Raw genomic sequence first — 13,016 nt, 5'->3', positions numbered from 1 at the left:
ATAATCCTACCCAAGCATGGCCAGTGAAAAATCAGAGCTCAAGTGGGGATCGGACAGGTCTCTTACCTGCCATTTGGAAACTAAGAACAAGAAACTTATCGATTAAAATGATTAGAGAATAGAGCCAATCTTTCAAGTCTGGATGACACTTCAGAAGAACTCTTATAAAGGGTCATCCAGACTCGAAACATTGACTCTATTCTCGCTCCATAGATGCTGTCGGACCTGCTGAGATTTTTCAGCATTTTCTGTTTTTGTTTCAGATTCCAGCATCCGCAGTATTTTACTTTTATGATAAAATGATTTGGTCTGATTGGAATCCCCACGATCCTCCCGCAAAACAGAGGGAGTGGTGGCAAAGGGAGAAAAAGGGTAAGGATGATAAAGTCTGGGTTCTGATTCTCCGAGACCAAGTAGAATTAACAAAATGAGTGAACCAGTTGATCAAGAATAGAAGTTACCCATCCCTAACAAAAACTGATCAAATTAAAATAATTAGGTTGGTGAATATAACAAAAAAAATTAATGGGTGAAGTTTAAAATCAAGTTTGTTTTGTTGTTAGGGAAGTTTTTTAAACTTGTGTAAAGTGTCAAGTTTTTTCTGCTCACTCCCCACCCCTTTAGGTTCTGCAGAAAAGTTAACCCTTTCAGCAGACAGTTCATTTGTTTTTAAATCGCACGAAAACTCGTGTCTATTTTAGTTTATAATTGAAGATTTATGGGAATTGGCTAAGATGGGCTTTTGACATTTTTAAAGTATAAAAAAGTGATCTTGGGAAAGGATTCACTGCTTCATCTTACCTGCTGACACATCAACGTGTTCACACTGATGAGAGACCTTTTAAATGCTCAGACTGTGGGAAGTGCTTTAAAAGATCTGGTGCACTGATATGCGCCATCAATGTGCTCTCACTGACGAGAGGCCATTCAGATGCAGACACTGTGGGACTGGGTTCAGACAATCATATAACCTCACTGTACATCAGCGAGTTCACACTGGGGAGAGGCCGTTCACCTGCTCTGATTGTGGCCAGGGATTCTCTCAGTCATCCAACCTTCTGAAACACCAACGAATCCACAATTAACCATAGTGATCGGATTCTGCTGTTAATCACATTCAGGACTTAAATGTGTTCATTAGGTCTGTTTCTGCTGGAGTTGATGAAATCCAACCCAGTTATAGGGGTTAATATTCTGGATAAAAGTCAAATAAATTAGCTTTGTGTTCAATACTGTGCATTGAATCTTTTCAATAACATCAACATAAATGAATTCCTTTTGAAATATATGGATAAAAGCAAATTACTGCGGATGCTAGAATCTGAAAACAAAAGAGAAAATGCTGGAAAATCTCAGCAGGTCTGGCAGCATCTGTAAGGAGAGAAAAGAGCTGATGTTTCAAGTCCAGATTACCCTTTTGTCAAAGCTCAAAACACCAGCTTTGACAAAGGGTCATCTGGACTCAAAACATCAGCTCTTTTCTCTACTTACAGATGCTGCCAGACCTGCTGAGATTTCTCCTCTGGTTCCTTTTGAAATATCTCCCTTTGTTCTTCCTCCATCTTCACCTCCCACAAATGCTCATGGAGGAGAAACTCATGATCTTCTTTGTTGCTAAGTTTGAGACAATTCAATCAGCTGCCCCTGCTGCTTCCCTCCCTTTCCATAGTCCTTCAGGTGCAGAAAGAGGCCATTCAGCCCAGCAAGTCTGCACCAATGCTCTGAAAGAACATCTTACCCAGCCCCCTTTACCGCCCCCCCCCCCCCCCCCCATCCTGTCCCAATAACCCCAGGCGCACTTTCCATGCCTACTGCACCTAAGCTACACATCTTGGGACAACAGGCAATTGAACATGGCCAATCCACCTGACCTGCACATCTTTAGCTTGTGGGAGGAAACTGGACATCCGAAGGAAACGCATGCAGACCTGGGGAGAACATGCAAACTCCACACAGACAGTGACCCAAGCTGGGAATCGAACCTGGGTCCTTGACACTTTGAGGCAGCAAACTAATTGACTAGACAAAATCTCCTTTAATGTTCCCCTTTATCTTAGCTCTGAACTCACATCTTACTCTAGTTTCTCTCACCTTCTCTCATGTCCTCTTAGACCTCAGGGTGGGGCAAGCAGGCATTTAAGACGCATTTAGATGAACACCTGAAATGCTATAGCATAAAAGGGTACAGACCAAGTGAAGTGCTGGGTGATGGGATTGGAATGGAATGGTGTTTGATGACCAATGCAGACACGATTGGCTGAAAGGCCTCTTTCTGCGCTATCAAACTCTATGAGGAAGGAGGGTTGTTGATGTGCTGTCTGGGTGGGTGATATTTGGAGGAGCTGTCTCCCTAGGACTGAACTAAAGCATTTCATAGCAATGTGAGCCTTATAAGGAGCTCTTGGCGACACATAAAATCTCCTCACTCTGCTGAGCGACACTTTTGTATCTATTTCAGGCAGTGTGGAGAAAGACCCTGAGTGCACAGCTCAGGAATTTTAATAGCCAGGTAATGTGAACTCACTCACAAATCACATATGCCACATTGGAAGTTGAGATACATTTGTCCATGTTCAAATTTTAACTACTGTTCATAGAATTTTAGAATCCCTGCTGTTCAGAAGAGGCTATTCAGCCTATCGAGTCTGCATTGACTCTCTGACAGAGTATCTCACCCAGGCCCTCTCCTCTGCTCTATCCCTCCAACCCCACATATTGACCATGGCTAATCCATCTGACCTATATATCTTTGGACTGTGGGAGGAAACCAGAGCATCCAAAGGAAACCCATACAGACACGGGGAGAGTGTGACAGACAGACAGTCACAGACAGTCAAGCTGGATTTGAACACGGGTCCCTGGAGCTGTGTGGCATAACTGCTGTGCCACTCTTTTTGCTGCTTAACGCTCAGTAACAACATATGGAAGCCCTGGTCAGAGCTGATTGTGTACTGAGGTTATCAATGGGTTTTGAATGTAAATTCACACACAATGAAGATCAGAATCATGTGAGTTTTTTCCTGCTCCACCGTCTGAACCAATAACCGTCTGCACCTATTTACCAAATATAAAAATGCTTTATGAAATGAGCAGTTTCCAATAAAATGAGTAAAACCCGAAACCAAAGACCACCAGCATCTCATTCACTTCATTTAACAAAGTGGAATGTGTTTAATCTACTTTGATGACTGTTTTTATCCAGAACGTCACTGACACAGAATATTAGAACATGTTTTTATTTGATGGTGGGCTAATATAACTATCAGGGGATTTGATATAAACCCTGTCAAACATTACATTTTCAATCCAGCTTTTCAAAGAGAGAATACAGTCGGCAGCAGCTTCGACTTATCGACAGTCAGTGAAAACAGAATGTCAGTGAGGCAGTCACACACTGAGACCACACACGAGTCAGAGCCTTTCTACAATATGCTTATTTTCGAAATAAAGAACTTATAAACTTCCCAAGGCAGCTTCTCCTGCAAGTGCAGGAGATGTAACAGCTGCACTTTCACCTCCTCCCTACTCACCATCCAGGGGTTACACAAATGTGCCTCAATCCCAAATGTGTCAAATAGTTTGAAATTACATTTTGGAAATGGAGGAAGGGAGATTTATTTAAAATAAATTGACACAATACATTTTATATATAGATTCTAAGTTAAAAGATTTAATATCTCCACTGTATGTGGCATCTGTGCTATCTTATCCATGTAATGAAGTAAACACGACAAAATTCAACAAAATACAAAAGGTATTGTTACTGAGAGAATACATCATCAATATTTGATTTAATTTATTATTGTTGCATGTACTGGATACAGTGAAAAGTATTGTTTCTTATGTACTAGACAAACAAAGCATACTGTTCATAGAGTACAGAAGGGAAAAGGAAAGGATACGGTGCAGAATATAGTGCTGTGGTTACAGATATGGTGAATGGAAAGATCAGCATATATGGTAGGTCCATTCAAAATTCTGATGCAGCAAGGAAGTTGTTCTTGAGTCAGTTGGCAGGTGTTTTCAGACTTTTGTATCTTTTTCTTGACAGAAGCAGGTGGAAGAGAGAAGGTCCGGGGTGTGAGGAGTTCTTGATTATGCTGGCTGCTTTCTGAGGCAGTGGGAAGTGTAGAGAGAGTCAATGGATGGGAGACTGGTTTGCGTGATGGACTGGGGTACGTTCAGAACACACAACCCTTTGTAATATTACTATGTGAATACATCACTAATAAAGGAGTTAGTGAGAGTGAAAGAGAAGGCTCTGAAAATCAAAGAGTAGCTCTTGAGAAAATCTCAAACCAGTCATTTAAAAATATATATTTTGATGCCCGAAGTAGAACCTTTCAGGCACAGAATTGTAGATTTTCCACCAAAGAACAATTTAGGATTAAAGTAAAAGTTTATAATTTTGTTGTAACAGAATTCCTGTTGAAAGTTCTTGAATTAAAAGAAATGGTGTTGTCAAAAATGGACCCTGAAGCCCTGAAAATTGGTGACATCGCCAGAATATTAAACCCCAGCCAGTCATATCAGCAGGAACAAAACCACGTATCAATACTAAACAAGATAAACAGCAGCAGTAACAGCAGAATCCAACCCCTGCAGTCACTAATGAACTTGTTGATGTCTCAAGAATCATTGTGACTGAGTGAATCCCTTCCCACACACAGAGCAGTTGAATGGTCTCTTAGTGTGAGTGCATTGGTGAGCCAGCAGGTTGAACCCCAGACACGGAGCAAGTGAACGGCCTCTGCCCAGTGTGAACTCGCTGGTGAGCAGTGAGGTTGGATGACCGATTGAATCCTTTCCCACACACGGAGCAGATGAATGGCCTCTCTCCAGTGTGAACTCGCTGGTGTAAAACAAGATTGGATTACTGCCTGAAATTCTTTCCACAGTCAGTGCAGCTGAATGGCTTCTCCTCAGTGTGAATTCGTTGGTGTCTCAGCAGGGTGGGTAAAACTGTGAATCCCTTCCCACACATGGAACAAGTAAATGGTCTCTCCCCAGTGTGAATCCATTGGTGTGCAACGAGAGAGGTTGCCTGTCTGAAACTCTTTCCACAGTCAGTGCAGCTGAATGGCTTCTCCTCAGTGTGAATTCGTTGGTGTCTCAGCAGGGTGGGTAAAACTGTGAATCCCTTCCCACACATGGAACAAGTAAATGGTCTCTCCCCAGTGTGAATCCGTTGGTGTGCAACGAGAGAGGTTGCCTGTCTGAAACTCTTTCCACAGGAAGTGCAGCTGAATGGCTTTTGAGTGTGAATCCGCTGGTGTGACAGCAGGTGGGATGACCCAGTGAATCCCTCCCCACACATGGAGCAGGTAAAAGGCCTCTCCCCAGTGTGAACTCGCTGGTGTAATGTGAAGTTGGATGACTGAGTGAATCTCTTTCCACACTCAGGGCAGGTGAACAGTCCCTCCCCAGTGTGGGTGCGTTGGTGTGCCGTGAGTGCTGAAGAATGCCTGAACCTCTTTCCACAGGGAGTGCAGCTGAATGGCTTCTCCTCGGTGTGAATTCGCTGGTGTGACAAAAGGCCAGATAACTGAGTGAAAGCCTTCCCACACACAGAGCAGGTGAATGCCCTCTTCCCCGTGTGAACTCGCTGGTGTAATGATAGGTTGGATGACTGAGTGAATCCTTTCCCACATATAGAACAGGTGAATGGCCTCTCCCCAGTGTGAGTGCGTTGATGGTTTTCCAGCAGGGATGGATAATTGAATCCTTTCCCACAATCTTCACATCTCCACCGTTTCTCCATGGTACCGGTATCCGTGTGTCTCTCCAGGTTGGACAATCAGTTCAAGTCTTGTCCAAACATTGAACAAATGTATGGTTTTTCCTCACCTTGTATTTTGCAATGTTTTCTCAAGCTGAATAACTGGTTAAAGCTCTTTCCACAGTCAGTTCACTGGAACACTCACTCGGGTGTGTGTGTGTGTGTCTCGGTACTTTTCCAGTCACTGATGTTTGAAATGTGTTCTTTTAGAACAGTTGATCATTTATCCTTCCACATTCAAAGACCGATGATATTCAGATCCTGATGAATGGAGTTACTCAACCAGAGCTTGATCTGACGTTTCACATCTGCAAATCCTTCTCTTCTGATCTCCTGTAGAAACAGTTCACAAACTCCGCTTCTCCGGGACAAACAAGCGCCAAGGCCAGCAATGACACTGCGCATGCTCCACATCACAATGCCCGGGGACTGATTGACGGCAGGCGCGGGCCAATAGAATGAGGGGGCGGGGCTGGAGGACCGAGCGGCAGCGGCTGGTCCTCCAGCCAATCGGAGTGAATGTGGGGCGGCCAGGTCGGGAGTGGAGCATGCGCGGGAATGGTAAGGCGGTTGTGAGCCTGGCAATGCAGCGTGCGGTCTGAGCATGCTCAGTGTCAGTCATGGTGCAGGGGAGATTGTGAGCACAGGGTCGGAATGGAAACCACGGCTGCACTGGAAACAGCATCAACTTCTGGCCTAGGCCGCGAGCCCCGCCTTTCCCGCGGGGACAGGACCAAGGGGGGCGGGCTCGCTCGCTGCCTTCTTACGATTGTGAATCAGAGAGGCGGAGCTTCCTCCTCGGTAATGGGCCTGGGTTACCTAGGCAACCATCATGGGAGACGAAGTGGGTCCGGTTCAGATGTCCTGTCAGGGTGGCCATCTTGGTGAAGGTACAGTGAGTAGGCGGAGCTTCTCCCCGTTGCAAGGTGCGGGTTACCCAGGCAACTGGCTGTAGCCATCTTGGAGCGGGACAGAGACTGGGATTGACAAATTGGGGGAGAGAATATTCCAGAGAAACGAGAATTGTCTGCTCTGAATTTCTATCCTGTACTCATTGTGAACACTCTTTTCAAACCATTTTCCAGGGGAGGATTTACACAAATTAAAATAAACATCAAAATCTGACAGAGATTCATTAGGAGCTGAATATCATCGACCTCTGCATGAGGAACGAGAAATGTTTGTCTGTTCTGTCTGTGGGAAAAGATTTCAAACATCAGTGTGACTGGAAAAGCACCGAGACACACACATGAGTGAGAGTGTTCGAGTGAGCTAACTATGGAAAGAGCTTCAACCAGTTACACAGCCTGAAAAACATCACACCATTCACAGCGAGGAGAAACTGTACATGTGTTGTGTGTGTGAACGAGGCTTCAACTGGTCGTCCAACCTGGAGAGACACAAGGGCACCGGCACCATGAAGAAACTGTGGAAATGTGGGGACTGTGAGAAGGGATTCAATTATCCATCCCGGCTGGAAATCCATCAACACAGTCACACTGGGAACAGCATCACAGAGAGACCGCGGAAATGTGAGGATTGTGGTGAAGGATTCTATTATCCATGTCTGCTGGAAGTCCATTGTAAGAAGTTTAACAACACCAGGTTAAAGTCCAACAGGTTTATTTGGTAGCAAAAGCCACACAAGCTTTCGAGGCTCTGAGCCCCTTCTTCAGGTGAGTGGGAATTCTGTTCACAAACAGAACTTATAAAGACACAGACTCAATTTACATGAATAATGGTTGGAATGCGAATACTTACAACTAATCCAGTCTTTAAGAAACAAAACAATGGGAGTGGAGAGAGCATCAAGACAGGCTAAAAAGATGTGTATTGTCTCCAGACAAGACAGCCAGTGAAACTCTGCAGGTCCACGCAACTGTGGGAGTTACAAATAGTGTGACATAAACCCAATATCCCGGTTGAGGCCGTCCTTGTGTGTGCGGAACTTGGCTATCAGTTTCTGCTCAGCGACTCTGCGCTGTCGTGTGTCGCGAAGGCCGCCTTGGAGAACGCTTACCCGAATATCAGAGGCCGAATGCCCGTGACCGCTGAAGTGCTCCCCAACAGGAAGAGAACAGTCTTGCCTGGTGATTGTCGAGCGGTGTTCATTCATCCGTTGTCGCAGCGTCTGCATAGTTTCCCCAATGTACCATGCCTCGGGACATCCTTTCTTGCAGCGTATCAGGTGGACAACGTTGGCCGAGTTGCAAGAGTATGTACCGTGTACCTGGTGGATGGTGTTCTCACGTGAGACGATGGCATCTGTGTCGATGATCCGGCACGTCTTGCAGAGGTTGCTGTGGCAGGGTTGTGTGGTGTCTTGGTCACTGTTCTCCTGAAGGCTGGGTAGTTTGCTGCGGACAATGGTCTGTTTGAGGTTGTGCGGTTGTTTGAAGGCAAGAAGTGGGGGTGTGGGGATGGCCTTGGCGAGATGTTCGTCTTCATCAATGACATGTTGAAGGCTCCGGAGGAGTCCATTGACGCAGTCATGCTGGGGAGAAGCTATTCACCTCTTGTGTGTGGAAAAGGATTTATTAAGGCAGCGAGCCTCGTGTCACACCTGCGAATTCACACTGAGGAAAGACCGTATGGCTGCACATACTGTGAAAGGAGGTTTAAACAGTCATCTACCCTCACTGCACATCAGCAAATTCACACTGGGATGAGACCATTCAGCTTCTCCGTGGAAAGAGATTCACCCAGTCCTCCATCCTGTTAATATACCAACACACTCGCACTGGGGAGAAGCAATTCATCTGCTCCATATGTGAGAAAGGATTTACTCAGTCATCTGGCCTTTGGTCACACCACAGAGTTCACACTGAGGAGAGGCCATACCCCTGCTCAGTCTGTGGGAAGGAATTTACTCAGTTATCTCACCCTGCTAACACACCAGAGAAATCACACTGGGAAGAAGCCATACAGCTGCACTTCTTGTGGGAAGAGCTTCAGGTCTTCATCCAACCTCAGTGCACAGAAGCCTGTTCTCGCTGGGGAGAAATCATTCACCTGCTCGGAGTGTGGGATGGAATTCACTCAGTCAGCCAAACTGGTGGTACATAAGAGAATTCACACTGAGGAGAAACCATTTAGCTGCACCTCCTGTGGAAAGAGCTTTGGGCAGTTATCCACACTCACTGCACAGCAACGCACTCACACTGGGGAGAGGCCATTCACCTGCACTGTGTGGGGGAAGGGATTCACTCAGTCAGCCAGCCTCATGTTACACCAGTAAGTTCACACTGAGGGGAGGCTGTTCAACTGCACTCACTGTGGAAATAAATTCAGGCAGTCTTCCGACCTCACTGCACACCAGTGAATTCACACCAGGAAAAACATCATTCAACTGCTCCCTGTGTGGGAAGGGCTTCACTCGGTCATCTGGGCTTTGGTCACACCAGCGAGTTCGCACTGGGGAGAAGCCATTCGGCTGAACTCATTGTGAAAAGAGTTCCAGATCTTCATCTGATCTGAATGTACAAAGCGAGTTCACACTGGGGAGAGGTCGTTTACCTGCTGTGTGTGTGGAAAGGGTTTCACTCGGTCAGCCAATCTGCAGACACACCAGAGCGTTCACAAGTGACTGCAGGAGTTGGATTATATTGTTATTTGCTGTTAAGCACACCTAGGATTGTTAGTCTATTTTTTATTTGGTTTGTTTCTGCTGGTGTTAACAGCCCTATCGCAGACAGAACTGTAATATTGTGGAAAGAGCTTGATTTTTGGGGCTGCTGAGTCCCTATTTAAAAGCACCATCTGTGATCTTTCTCTCTAACTCAAGAACTCTCAACAGGTATGAGTTTGCAATAAAATGATCAACCTCCACTTGAATTCCATGTTGATCGTTGATGCAAAATCTACAACTCAGTGTTGAAATGTTCCATCTCCAATTATTAAATGCTGATTAATCTTTGCTGACGATTCTCACTGACTTAAATATTCTTTACAATGGGAACTCTATTACATTATCAAGGTACATTGAACAAAACAGAAAAATATTTCACAGTCACATCAGTAAAATCTTCATCAATCAACACTGATACTGATGAAACTTGGAAGTCGCTGAGTTCTCTCATTTCTGACACAGCAGTGGCAACATTTGGTAAAAGTTGCAAAGATGGTTTGAGACCCACTCAGCAGAGATGACATCTGTCATTGAAGCGAAAAGCAAAGTCTACCTGAAGTACAACATCAACCGAAAAGCTGGAACACTGTGTCACTTGAATGTAGCCAGGACAAATATGTAAAAAACAGGGAGCGATTGTGCAAGTAATCATTTGATCAGCCTATTTCAAGAAATACAAATTGTCTGTGGCAACAGAAATCTCTGTGCGGTGTATGATGGGATCAGGAGAGTAGTTGGCCTTCCCATCATCAAAGTTGCTCCCCTGAAATTGTCACTTGAGCTGGAAAAGGCTATTGGTTGCAGACCTACCTCAGTTGACCTTTCTCTACACCCTAGCTATGACTGTATCATGACATTCTGCACTCTCTCCTTTCCAATGTACAGTATGCTTTGTCTGTATAGCGCACAAGAAACAATATTTTTCGCTGTATACTAATACATGTGACAATAAATTAAACAGACCGCACAGAGAAACTAACTTTATAACAATCAGGATAGAATTAAACACAATGCTATGTTGGGATGCCCTGTGGTTGTGAAAGGCTCTGTAGAAATGTAAGTTTATAAATTGAAGATTTCTGTTCTCTGATCTTGTTATCTGGAACTGAATTGATTTCAGCCACCCCCATCTTGTCATTTATTAAATTCACTTTGGTTCAAACAAGACTTTAACCAATTAAGACAAAGGCAGAATTCTCTGGATAGTAAATTTAAAAAGAAGTTTATTCATGAAAAAGGTTCACTGAACCACTTTAAGACATTGGCTTTTATAACTTGATGTGGGTGATCAGTCTGGAAGGTTAACCCTCTCTGGCTCCTTCTTTGACAGGACTTTTTGTGGAATTCAGCCTCGGGAGTCTGGCTCCTTCTTTGACAGGAATTTCCTTGAAACTCAGCCTCGGGACTCTTCAGTATTTGGCCAGCAGGGAAGACCTTTGGAACCTCTACTTTTATCCCCCTACATCAGAGTTGGGCCTGTTTAACATGCCAATTGGTCAATTTGATGAGATTAATTCAATTGAATCCCCAATATTTACACCACCTTTTCTCTTCATCTGAGTCAGGAATACAACATGATTGTTTCAGACTATCCCTTTACCTGATTCCATACAATCCCTTGTTCATACAGTTTCAAATATTGAAGAGTTTGAAGATCTCTCTCGCCAGTACATTTATCTTCATTGCACATTTACATACACAGCAATAAGCTTTTACATTTTGGAGGTATTCCCCAATAAAGGTTAATAGCTCTGGGTCGATTCCTATGTGGATCAGTGCATCAGGACAGCCAGAGGTTCCTGATGCTCATCTTCAGTTGTGTGTCTGGTCTCTGGCGATCCAACGACCAAAAGATTTGTCCTATTAACTCCAGTCTCCTGTTACTTTGTTGTTCAATTTGTTTATTTCCTGTTTCATCTTTAATCTGTTTCAGGCTGTTTAATAATCAGTTCAGTCCAAATGGAGAGAGCTGAAGTCGCTGCAGGGATCCAGACTGGGACTGACAGTGTTCGTGTGAACATTTCAATTCATAAACATTGCTGCTCCACCGGTTACAGTGAAATCCTGAATTGTGAAGATCTTCGACAGTCCGTTCCAAACCCTTCATTCCTGCCCCCTTCCCTCCCTATTCAATCAGCCCCTCCAGCCAGGCTGTGATTTTCCTGCTTACCTGGTTTCCTTAGGATTCCTTAGGATTCCCAGCTGGAAAACTGTTGCAGTTGAACATGACCATGATATTTTGAAGCCAATTTGTATTGACGGACCCCTCCCCCTGGCTTTGTCACCGATATCCAGAGAACCCTCCTGCGGTTCTTCTGGGGCAATCGACTGCACTGGGTCCCTGCTGCGGTCCTGTATCTCCCGCTTGAGGAGGGCGGACAAGGTCTGGTGTGCCTCCGCACTCAGATAGCGACCTTCCGCCTCCAGGCCCTGCAGAGGTACCTTTACGTTGAGCCCCCTCCACAGTGGTGTGCCATGGCGACGTATTTCTTCCGCCAGTGGCACGGCCTCAATTATGACGTGCAGCTCCTGCATATCGAACTGGGGCGTGCTTCGACCACCCTGCAGGAGTTGCCCGTCTTTTACCAGGACCTCCTCACTGTCTGGAACAAGGTCACCTCGCGACGCAGCTCTCCCCCGTCAGGAGTAGCGGCTCTCGTGCGAGAGCCGCTGCTCAGGAATCCGCTCCTCCAGCCGTATAACTTCAGGTGGCTGGCAGAGAGGAGGGCTGTGGACGCCAGGGTGACCAGAATCGGGGACGTGCTCGATGGCGGAGGAGCGGGCTGGATGAGTCCCCGCGTGCTGGCTGAGCGCGCGGGGACGACCGTCCGGCGCGCGACCAAAGCCATAGGATGGTCGTGCTCGGCCCCGAAACTGCACGCAAACTGGAGACGGCGCAGGCGTGCGGTGGGATCCCGCCCGAGCGTTCCCCTGTTCGGACGGAATTCCACATTGGCCCAAAGCCTCAGCCCCCCCCTGGGTGAGGTGCCCCACAGCCTGAGCCGCCTCGCGGAAATGCCCTCCGTGCCTTTTTCTACCGCGCGGAGGCGTTTCCTGTGCGGGCTGCTGCTGCACACCTTCCACTACCGCCTCCTCGCCTGTCGCCCGGATACACCTTGGCGGGCCTTGTTGCCGCCGGGCGGCGGAGGTCCCCACTGGAGGTCCCTCTACGGAGGGATCTCCCCCAATTACGTCGGGGACCTGGGGTGGAGGGTGATGCATGCAGCAGTTCCGCACAACCGTAGGATTCACTGGTTCACGGGCTCCGAAGACTGCCCTTTCTGTGGCCTTGTGGAGTCCGTGGACCATGTCTATGTTGAGTGTCTTAGGCTGCAACTCCCTTTATGTTTTCCTGAAGAACCTTTTGTTGATGTTTTGTCTGCACTTCAGTCCCACGCTCCTGATCTACCGACACCCAGTGCGGAGAGGGGAGGGTCGGGATGGCGACCTCCTCGTGAACCTACTCCTGGGCCTGGCGAAACGCGCCATTTACCGGTCCAGGCTGCGGGCGATCGAGGGGGCCGTCCATCCTGACTGTCTGCCCCTCTGCTGCGGCTACGTTCGCGGCCAGGTGTCCCTGAAGAGGGAGCATGCGGTGTCCACGGGCGA

At 46.5% G+C, this 13,016-nt stretch overlaps 1 protein-coding gene across 1 annotated transcript in view; it reads right to left on the bottom strand.

Moving 5' to 3' along the window:
• The window catches only part of LOC144485548 (uncharacterized), a 58,863-nt gene extending 52,204 nt beyond the window's left edge, over positions 1–6,659 (bottom strand). The window contains 2 exon segments of the mRNA XM_078203682.1: positions 4,757–5,640; positions 6,599–6,659. Of these exon segments, the coding sequence (XP_078059808.1) occupies positions 4,757–5,640; positions 6,599–6,659 (945 nt within the window).
• Positions 6,660–13,016: the final 6,357 nt, after the last annotated feature.

The sequence above is a fragment of the Mustelus asterias genome, unplaced genomic scaffold (assembly GCF_964213995.1).
Source record: "Mustelus asterias unplaced genomic scaffold, sMusAst1.hap1.1 HAP1_SCAFFOLD_198, whole genome shotgun sequence".
Lineage (NCBI taxonomy): Eukaryota > Metazoa > Chordata > Chondrichthyes > Carcharhiniformes > Triakidae > Mustelus > Mustelus asterias.
This window is presented reverse-complemented; position numbering and strand designations above follow the sequence as displayed.